General features: G+C 42.0%; 1 protein-coding gene across 1 annotated transcript; it reads left to right on the forward strand.

Annotated features, from left to right (window-relative positions):
* Positions 1–3,915: 3,915 nt before the first annotated feature.
* On the forward strand, positions 3,916–7,717 carry LOC124019877 (perilipin-2-like). The gene is made up of 8 exons (XM_046335317.1): positions 3,916–4,289; positions 4,440–4,477; positions 4,697–4,892; positions 5,018–5,100; positions 5,205–5,457; positions 5,702–5,886; positions 6,686–6,751; positions 7,056–7,717. The coding sequence occupies exons 1-8, from the start codon at positions 4,223–4,225 to the stop codon at positions 7,413–7,415; spliced, it is 1,248 nt and encodes a 415-aa protein (XP_046191273.1). The 5' UTR covers positions 3,916–4,222; the 3' UTR covers positions 7,416–7,717.
* Positions 7,718–11,321: the final 3,604 nt, after the last annotated feature.

The following is an 11,321-nucleotide window of genomic DNA, read 5'->3' on the forward strand; positions in this document are numbered from 1 at the left end:
GCGATACACTAGGCAGGTTTCCAATGACATATGAGTTATTAGAACATGGCAAATATTTGTCAATTATTGTATTTTATCCATGCTGGCTTTTGCGGGCTACCTGAGACATTAAACAGTCAATTTATTCATGCCAATTTGCCTAAATGGGTAATGGAAACACATCACCCACCACATTTTTATTTGACACTTTAGGTGTAACGTCATTTAGTCCAGCTGTTATTATCGACACAAGATAGTTAAAAAAAAGTTTGCATAGAAAATAGATGCAACAATTGCCTTATAGGGTGCATTTCAGAGGAGGATGGTGAGAGGAGCTGTAGGAGGACAGACACATTGTAATGGGTGGAGTGGAATATATGGCACACATGGAGACACATGTTACAATGAGCCAATTCTCCTGTAGCTCCTCCCACCAGCCTCCTCTGAAATGCACCCTAGAAGGCAATTGTCGCAACTATTTTCTATGCCAAATGTATAAATGTCGACAATAAAATCACTGGACAAATGAATGGAAACATAGATATTGTTGCAAGGTCACCCCCAAACACCCATATTCGTATCACAGACATTGGCCTGTTGAAGTGTGTGCATCCAACCCGTGCATGTGTGGTTCCATTTTGCCCATACATATAAATAATGAAACGTGTGAAGCTATAATGGATATTAGTCTAGGAACATCATTAATCCAGAAATGTTTGACAGGATTACAGTTGAAAACACATATTGTAGACTACTGTAGGCCAACCTTTTGTAACTTTTCATTATTTACTGTATGGCTGGAGAATGGTTATTATGCTTTTATACAGCTGTGTAGAAATGTCAGATTTTATACATTATCTTATTTGTTTGGTAATGATGTAGCATTTCAACCACAATGCATTTTTTTCAGAACACATTTCTTTTATTCTTTGACTTTAAAATAAGTATTGTTTTTATCAGGAACTAGTGTTGGTAATACGGCTTTAGTCAAGGCTTTAGAGTTGTCATGACTTGCCCTCCTGGATGGAGATCAAAGGTGCCAGCAAACCAAAGGTTTCAAGAGCCCCCCTCTCTTGTGGGAGTTGGACAGTTTTTGACGGTCGTAAATACCTCGCAGGAACTCTCTCTCCCACTCTGCAGAAATGGAAGTTAAAAATCCTTGTTGCAACAGGAGAGATTTTGCAGTGCTGTAACATCAAAAGGTTGGATATTAAAATAATATTTCTAATGGAAATAATGTGGGAAATGGTTGGTGGGACTTAAACTATAATCATATCCTATCAGTTGTTGTTTTGTGATATCGTTAAGGACGATATAATGAAATAACTATCTCTGAAAGTGTATGCATTCAAGGGGTCATGTTGTCTAAATGTTGTAATATATTAAACTATTTGTGAGAAGATGAAATGTGATTGTAGCCTTCTAAATGAGATAATGTTTTTAAATAGACTTTTGCCAAGTCATTAACCATGCACACGTGAGCACAGACATTGGTGCAACGTGATGGAACCGCCCTCCAATGCAAGTGCTTAAAAGGATGCGCTGAAGAATTAACATATTAGACAGTGGCTATACGGCTGAGAAATGGTTTAAAACTAAAGACCAGTGTGACCGACAGCGTGAGCTGAAAAGTACAAAATGGTTAGAAACTCTGAAACTTTCAACAGAGAAGAAGAAATCTCTATAGACCAGTACATTGCCAGGTTGCTACTGGCATGTCTAGCTGTACCATAAATAATCAACCATTGAGACCAGTATATGGACGGTGTTGAGCCGGACGTCATGAATGGTTGGACTCTACTAGACCAGAAAATGGTAAGATTCAAACTCTCGAGTTAAGAAGATAAAGACGACATTGGAACATTCAGTCTGCATTTGTTTAAGTACTTTAGTCTAGTAAGCTCGACCGAGGACCACCGCGAGTGTAACTTTGAAGGAACCAATCTAATGAAGATGAGAGGGGAAGAACATTTCCCTCACACCACCGTGTGGTACTCTGATGGATCCAGTCTAATGAACACTTCCAGAACAAAGAAAGCCTACTACCATAACTACTAAGTACATTGTGACCTCTGGTAGACAACCAGAGACTTACACAACCAGAAACTTCTGTCGAACTACTCTCCACAGACTCAAATGATTTCAACTGTCACGATATTCTTCATGGGAAGAAGAGGAGGACCAAAATGCGGCGTGGTTTGTGTTCATCTTGATATTTAATGACGAAAACACTGAACACTGAAACACACTATACAAAACAATAAACAAATAACGACTGTGAAGCTACATGAGAACTGTGATTGACACAAGCAATCAACATAGACAATCACCCACAAACAAACAGTGAAACCCAGGCTACCTAAGTATGATTCTCAATCAGAGACAACTAATGACACCTGCCTCTGATTGAGGACCATACTAGGCCGAAACATACAAATCCCCAAATCATAGAAAACAAACAGACTGCCCACCCCAACTCACGCCCTGACCATACTAAATAACCATACTGGTGGGCATTCTTGGCAGTGTACTGGGAGAGGAAGGTGGTTCGATGAACTTAGGCCTACATACAGCATGGATGCCGCACCATACCCCTTCTGCAAGACAGCACACAAACTCATTCCAGACCCTGAATGTATAAGGAGTACATACTCCTTGTGCCAATTGAGTGTAGTGCCTTCCATGGAAGTGGTTTTGGCATGATCCATATGGCAAGGGACTACAAAATGAACACTATAGCTTTTACTGTGTAGACCGAATAAATTGACTGAAACTAACCTGAAGGTGGTGGTATTGGACATGTCACCATCCAACGGCTTGAGCTCATTGTTAATTTTTTGGGAAGCCTGAGGAGCCACAGTTCCTGTAAAGTGGAACTTGTCACTGTAATCTGTGTGCACAAACGCTGAGTCAGAGCAGGAGGTGGGGATGACAGCAGGTGGGGATATGGACATTAATGCCGACTGCAAGAAATTTTTTTTTGCAATTTGACAAGAACATGAATAAGTATGAAAATAAAGAAAGACACACACATGCTCCCAACAATTTAATGAGTAAACCTAATAACCAAAGAATATGAACAATAACATGATCTACAAAATTCTAATTGGACTACGATTACATAAACAATTATCAGCTGTATCCGTGATTAGGCTGTGTTAGGAAGTGATGTCACTCCTAGGAAATTATGCAAAAATGCAATTAGAAAATTATTCTTTATGGATGTAAATGTAAATGTAACGGCATGACAATAGTAAACAATATACTCGTTCCACGACACAGAACTGTAATTTGCCAAAGTTGATAGCTAGCCTACCATGAAGCCTTCACTTTTTCGGCAAAAGGCTACTTGAAAAAAATCTTATCACTGTAATCTGTGTGAACACACGCTGAGTCAGAGCAGGAGGTGGGGATGACAGCAGGTGGGGATATGGACATTAATGCCGACTGCAAGAAAAAATTTTTTTTGCAATTTGACAAGAACATGAATAAGTATGAAAATAAAGAAAGACACACACATGCTCCCAACAATTTAATGAGTAAACCTAATAACCAAAGAATATGAACAATAACATGAACTACAAAATTCTAATTGGACTACGATTGCATAAACAATTATCAGCTGTAGCCGTGATTAGGCTGTGTTAGGAAGTGATGTCACTCCTAGGAAATTATGCAAAAATGCAATTAGAAAATTATTCTTTATGGATGTAAATGTAAATGTAACGGCATGACAATAGTAAACAATATATTCGTTCCACGACACAGAATTGTAATTTGCCAAAGTTGATAGCTAGCCTACCACGAAGCCTTCACTTTTTCGGCAAAAGGCTACTTGAAAAAAATCTTATCTGCAGGCGCAGATCTGGCATTAAGCACTGGGTCATATTGTTCACACCATCTGATTGATAATTTAAGTGGCAAGCAAAAAACAAACACACACAGTTATCCTTCAAAGTGTAATTGACATCGCTTGTGTGCATGCGCGCGCATCTCAAACGTCTTCCTTTCCTCGTCTACACTGATTCATAGTCAATAATTATGGGGTGAAACAACAGGTGACGCAATAGCCTAATGAATATATATCAGGAATTGGGTTTCACCTGTCGCATTTCATTCATAGGACCGATAAGGCAAAGGAGAGGACACCACTTCATACTATAGAGATCCACCCTGTTTGCGTTTTCTTTGCGATTAGCCTTAACATATTATTTTTGCTGACCAATTCTATCGTCATTACGCCATGGTGCAAGGGACATCTCAAGAAAGAATGTGGTTTTACAAAGAACATGCCGGTAAAAGTTTGGCAGGTGAATAGACAGCCACAATTTATAAAGCAAAATATGTAATTTCTCAGGTAGCATATGCGATACATTTATACTTTGAACCATCTCTTTTTCTCATGTAAATTTTAATTGTATTGTAAAATTATATACATTTAAATTCCCTAATCTTAATAGGGCCAAATATGATGCCTGGGAATCTTAACTCGAGTCAGGTTGGTTGAATTTACATTCTTGTCCCCAGCCACTAGGCCTAGACAGCACATGCTCCCTATGCTTTGTATTCCACTACTCAACCATGTTCTAGCTATATTAACTGCTTGCTTCACACGATCTAAAGTAGCCATACCCAGTGAAAGTGTTTTTTGCATTGGTCATAGGTATTTTTATTAGTCATGACTTGTGGTTACAATTTTTGGTTTGTTCCTTGACAGAATGCGGTCTTTCGTTTGGCTAACCTCCCCATGGTTAGTTCAGCGTGTGCACTCGTATCGGTCTTGTATTGTGACACCAAGCACAACCACCCCTACATCCGATTGTTGTGTGAAGTGGTGGAAATTAGTGTGACGACCTTATCCTCCGTAGCCTGTAACAGTGCCACCCCCATCATCATTAAGCTGGAGCCCCAAAGTAAGTACTTTGATGCTCTGTCACCTTTCAAGTTGTTCCACTTATGGAATCACTTTAGGCCAATCCAGGGCTTGAGCTGTGACAATTCTCTCACCAAATCCAACCCCTATGCTGTGCTCCCACAGTTTCTGTTGTGAATGATCTTGCATGCAAAGGCCTGGATAAGCTTGAGAGTACGTTGCCAGTGCTTCAACAGCCTTCACAGCAGGTGAATTCAATCTTCAAATATGTCCAAATCCTCTATTGGCTGTCCTTTGTGACAAATATATTTTTATATTATTGTAAGAAATATTTCTGTGTGTCATTACCCAGATTGTTTCAGATGTGAAGAATATAATGATGGAGGCCAAAGATGCTGTAGTCATTGCTGTCTACGGAGCAAAGAACTGCATGCATTACACCCTGACTGGCATGGTTGCGATGACAAAAGGAGCAAGTGGTGGGAGAGCCAACATTGTGTCCCTGGAACCTGCTGTCCAGCTGGTTAGTATGGGACTGAAAAATGCACTGAGCCTGTCAGAAACCCTGGTGGACCAAGCCCTTCCTCCGACTGATGAAGAGATGGGTGAGTGATGCTAATACTGTGGTGTATGCATTAGTGGCACACCATAGCGAAATTTAGCAAAATATTTCGTAATGGAAGTGAGGGGCTATTTACACCAGCATATCAAAGTGTACTCAACAATGTTTTGCACCTTAAATATGGTTTTCCAAGGCCTCTGGAAACTTATACTGACACAAATGAAAGGCAACTGAAAGCTGATGTGTTCTCTTCTAATCTCTCATCACACTTACTCTTCTGTCTTTAGAAGACGAGGTCAAGACTGTGACTGGCTTTGACGTTGCCGCCGCCAGGCCCAGCTCCCCTGTCCGACTGGTTTCCCTCACGGTCAAGCTGTGTAGACGAGCATACCACCAGGCAGAGGAGAAGATGCGCTTTGTCAAAGTCTGCTGTCAGAAATCCCTCAACTTGCTTCAGCACACCATGCACTTGGTAATAAGCCTGGTAGATGCTTAAACCAGTTTCTCTAGAAGTCCATTTGGGAATGGGACCTACTGATAGGGTTTGGTAGCCTAATAGTTTCAGGTCAGTTTGGGGTCCTGGTTTGATTTGGTTTGCTGGTGTCAATGTTGTGAACAGTGCGTTCCATGGTGGCTGTGGGATTATGGTATGAGCAGGCATAAGCTACAGAAAACGAACGCAATTTAGTTTTATTGATGGCAACTTGAATGCAGATACATGGCGAGATCCTGAGGCCCACCGCCATCACCTCATGATACTGCACGGCCCCATGTCGCAAGGGTCTGTACACTTCCTGGAAGCTAAATGTCCCAGTCCTTCCATGGCCTGCATACTCGCCAGACATGTCACCCATTGAGCATGTTTGGATGCTCTGGATCAACGTGTATGGCTGCATGCTCCAGTTCCCGCCAATATCCAGCAACTTCGCACAGCCATTGAAGTGGGACAACATTCCACAGGCCACAAACCATTTGATCAACTCTGTGAAGGAGATGTTGTGCTGCATAAGGCTGGTGGTCACCAGATACTGACTGGTTTTCTGATACACCCCCTACCTGTTTAAGATATCTGTGCCCAACAGATGCATATGTCATGGATTAGGGAATAATGAATTTATATCAATTGACTGACTACTTTTATATGAACTCTGTTATCTTTGAAATTGTTGCATGATGCATTTATATTCAGTATAATCCATGGTCTTGAAATAGAAATGCTACTTTTGAGTCCAAAATGTCCATTATGCTTCTGATGGAATTAATGTGTGCAGGACAATCTTGGCGCCTTGGTGGAATGGACTAGTAACGTTCAAGAGAAGGAAGACAAGGAGACAGAGGTATTATCAAATCTATTTACTGATGTACTGTTGGTGGAAATGGGTCTTAAAAGCTGTGATTATTACTGTTACAAGCTTGCTCTAGGGGTTCTCAAATTCTTTCCCTAGAAATTGGCTCATATTCAAGTGGCTAATTGAGAAATCCTTACTGAAAACATTTCAGTACCTGAATTAACATGTTAAATAAAACAGAATTGTGCTCAACCATGCTGTTGCTTTTCCCAGACCAAGCATTGGTTGTGTTCGCTTGCATGGTTCAGCAGAGTACCATATATTAAGCAGTACATAACCTCTGTTTCTCCAGGGGGTGGTTATCCACTGCCTGAATGTCTCTCCCAGTGTGAGTCACCAGCTGCAGAGAAACTGTCTGACCCTGGCCTGCAGCCTACAAAATCTCCCCCGCCACCTCCAGCAGCAGGCTGTGTGTGTGCTGCTTTCTGCCTCACAGATCTTAAACAACTTTAGTTCTACCGACCCCCACCTGGGCATTAGACCTCAGGGCAAAGTGAGTGGTTCTCTGGATGCCATCCTGGACTACCTGGTCCACAACATGTCCCTCAATTGTCTGGTGGGGCCCTGGTGTCCTCAGATGCCCCCCATTACTCCCAAGGGGCCAGACCAATGGTCAGAGGAAGAGGCCTGCCAAGAAAACAGGTGTTTTTGACCTTGGGTGTACTGTCACACCCTATGAACAATATTGATGTGGTTTGTGTTGGGAGTCAGTCATCTCAGATATGCGTAGGCTTCTGAAATGCAGTGGTCGGTTTTTATTAATATTGGCCTAACACAGCATGTCAATGCATTTGACTTGTGGGCATATAATGTTTAATGGACTTGGGTCAATAGACTGTTTGGGGTTTCTGTCACTGCAATACTGCAAATCGATGTGTGAATGGCCCTAGAATTTTGTATGCTTCATGCTGTGGAAAGAATCTGTTAAACCACAATAAATTACAATGCAAGTTACTTCCTTTGGCCTTGTCATTCATGGTTGGGTGATGTTCCTAAATGTTATATAAAGATTACGTATAGCAACTAAGTTAACAAAGAAATGCCCTGGTCTAGGTTGACAGCAAAGACATGACCCAATGTGAGTGCCACCAGTGTAATAGAGCACAATTTGTTTGCCTTTTTGTCATTGCTAAACCTGTTTTGCTTGACAATCAAATTCAAATCAAATTTATTTATATAGCCCTTCGTATATCAGCTGATATCTCAAAGTGCTGTACAGAAACCCAGCCTAAAACCCCAAACAGCAAACAATGCAGGTGTAAAAGCACGGTGGCTAGGAAAAACTCCCTAGAAAGGCCAAAACCTAGGAAGAAACCTAGAGAGGAACCGGGCTATGTGGGGTGGCCAGTCCTCTTCTGGCTGTGCCGGGTAGAGATTATAACAGAACATGACCAAGATGTTCATAAATGACCAGCATGGTCAAATAATAATAAGGCAGAACAGTTGAAACTGGAGCAGCAGCACAGTCAGGTGGACTGGGGACAGCAAGGAGCCATCATGTCAGGTAGTCCTGGGGCACGGTCCTAGGGCTCAGGTCCTCCGAGAGAAAGAAAGAGAATTAGAGAGAGCATACGTGGGGTGGCCAGTCCTCTTCTGGCTGTGCCGGGTGGAGATTATAACAGAACGTGGCCAAGATGTTCAAATGTTCATAAATGACCAGCATGGTTGAATAATAGTAAGGCAGAACAGTTGAAACTGGAGCAAAAATGGCAAAAGTACAAAGATCTGGAAACAAATCTGTAGGTTTCTTGTGCATCTTAAGGGGAAAAAAATAGGCCTTGATCAAGGTCATTGATCAGTTAGGAACTTTCCTCACCTGGTTGTAGAGGTCTTTATTGGCTACTAATTGAAAGGAAATTACAACCAGCAGACTCATGCCTTCCAATTCAGTTTTACACCCCTGCCTTAATGCCACAGTGGCCCTTCCAGTAAAGTATACTGTATTAAACCTTATACTGCTACCTGGGTAATATTATGAGTCTTACTCGGCGCTCCCAGAATGTGAAGTGTTGATGGGGTACTGTGACTGTAAACATTAATTTGAGTTCACAACAGTTAACCATATGATCATTGGCGAGAAATGTGAAACTTCTGACAAGTTGAGGAGCTTCCCTGTCCAGATTCGTTAGTGCCAGAGCTGGTCTGAGATGGAGACTGAATGTAGTACAGATGGGAAGAGTGATGGCTGAGACCCCAGTTGCGATAGTCTTATCGTCAATGAGATATCCGTTAAGTCATGATGGCGGGTTCTAATAAACTAACATATGGAATTGGTTTTAAGATGGTCATACCAAGGATCATTTAGCTTGTGATTTGAGTTTACGACCCCTTTAGGGATCAAAAACAATTATTTGACACACTGAATTTGGCCTTGTGTGAAGGTGGTCACCCCTACAAATTTGGCTATTTCGCCCACACCCTTTTCTGACAGGTGTAAAATACACACATTGGCAGTAGAATGGCCTTTCCCGACGAGTTCAGTAACTTCCAATGTGCCACCTTTCCAACAAGTCAAATTTCTGCCCTGCTACAGCTGCCCCGGTCAACTTAATTGCTCTTATTGTGAAGTGGAAATGTCTAGGAGGAACAACAGAAAAACCGCAATGTGGTAGGCCACACAAGCTCACAGAACGGGACCGCAGAGTGCTGAAGCGAGTACAAATGATCTGTCCTGTTGCAACACTCAGTTTCAAACGGCCTCTGGAAGCAACGTCTGCGCTAACTTTGTCGGGAGCTTCATAAAATGGGTTTCCATGGCCGCATACAAATCTAAGATAACCATGCGCAATGCCAAGCGTTTGCTGGAGTGGTGTAAATCTTTCCTCCATTGGACTCTGGAGCAGTGGAAACACGTTCTCTGGGGTAATGACTCGCTCTTCATCTGGAAGTCTGACGGACGAATGGGCTTGGCGGATGCCAGGAGGATGGGGCTCTTTTTCATGGTTGGGCTAGGCCCCTTAGTTCCAGTTTAGGGAAATCTTACCGCTACAGCATTCACTGACATTCTAGACAATTCTGTGCTTCCAACTTTGTGGCAACAGTTTGGGGAAGGCCCTTTCCTGTTTCAGCATGACAATGCCCCTGTGCTCAAAGCGATACAGCAATGGTTTGTCACGATTGGTGTGGAAGAACTTGACTGGCCTGCAGAGAGCCCAGACCTCAACCCCATCGAACACATTTGGGATGAATTGGAATGCTGACTGCGAGCCAGTCCTAATTTCCCAACATCCGTGCCCAACTAATGGTCTTGTGGCTGAATGGAAGCAAGTCCCCGCAGCAATGTTGTAACATCTAGTGGAAAGCCTTCCCAGAAGAGTGAAGGCTATTATTAGCAGCAAAGGGAGGACCAACTCCATATCAATGCCCATGATTTTAGAATGAGATGTTAGATGAGCAAGTGTACGCATACTCTTGGTCATGTAGTGTATTAGCCCATAGAAATTAATTGAACAACAGATTCATACATGGAAAAACAGAGACATTAATCAAGAGATAAGAAAATGTACACTACCGGTCAAAAGTTTTAGAACACCTACTCATTCAATGGTTTTTATTTTGACTGTTTTCTACATTGTAGAATAATAGTGAAGAAATCGACTGAAATAACACACATGGAATCATGTTGTAACCAAAAAAGTCTTAAACAAATCTACATCTATTTTATATTTGAAATTCTTTCAAATAGCCACTCTGCCTTTGACAGCTTTCCACACTTGGCATTCTCTCCAACCAGCTTAATCTGGAATGCTTTTCCAACCGTCTTGAAAGAGTTCCCACATATGCTGAGCACTTGTTGACTGCTTTTCCTTTACTCTGCGGTCCAACTCATCCCAAACCATCTCAATTTGGATGGGTGGTTGTGGAGGCCAGGTCATTTGATGCAGCACGCCACTCCCCTCCTTGGTAAAATAGCCCTTACACAGCCTGGAGGTGAAAATGAAATCATAGTCCCACTAAGTCCAAACCAGATGGGATGGTGTGTCGCTGCAGAATGCTGTGGTAGCCATGCTGGTTAAGTATACTTTGAATTCTAAATAAATCACAGACTGTTCACCCACACCGCATCTCACAAAGACACTGCAGAACCAAAAATCTCAAATTTGGACTCCAGACCAAAGGACAAATTTCCACCGGTCTAATGTCCATTGCTTGTGTTTCTTGGCCCAAGCAAGTCTCTTATTGGTGTCCTTTTAGTAATGGTTTCTTTGCAGTAATTTGACCATGAAGGCCTGATTCACATGGTCTCTGAACAGTTGATGTTGAGATTTGTCTGTTACTTGAACTCTGTGAGGCATTTATTTGGGCTGCAATTTCAGAGGCTGGCAACTCTAATGAACTTATCCTCTCCAGCACAGGTAACTCTGGGTCTTCCATTCCTGTGGCGGTCCTCATGAGAGCCAGTTTCATCATAGCGCTTGCTGGTTTTTGCGACTACACCTTCAAAGTTCTTGAAATGTTCCTTATTGACTGACTTTCATGACAAAGTAATGATGGACTATCGTTTCTCTATGCTTATTTGAGCTATTCTTGCAATAATATGGAGTTAGCCCTATTTGGT

The sequence above is a fragment of the Oncorhynchus gorbuscha genome, unplaced genomic scaffold (genome assembly GCF_021184085.1).
Source record: "Oncorhynchus gorbuscha isolate QuinsamMale2020 ecotype Even-year unplaced genomic scaffold, OgorEven_v1.0 Un_scaffold_713, whole genome shotgun sequence".
Taxonomy (NCBI): Eukaryota; Metazoa; Chordata; class Actinopteri; order Salmoniformes; family Salmonidae; genus Oncorhynchus; species Oncorhynchus gorbuscha.

Bases quoted from the DNA above. Each gene is read 5' to 3' on its own strand.
- LOC124019877 (XM_046335317.1), top strand. From the start codon at position 4,223: ATGGTGCAAGGGACATCTCAAGAAAGAATGTGGTTTTACAAAGAACAT. The intron at 4,893-5,017 runs GTAAGTACTTTG...GTGCTCCCACAG, and splicing joins CATTAAGCTGGAGCCCCAAA to TTTCTGTTGTGAATGATCTT. The intron at 5,458-5,701 runs GTGAGTGATGCT...TTCTGTCTTTAG, and splicing joins TCCGACTGATGAAGAGATGG to AAGACGAGGTCAAGACTGTG.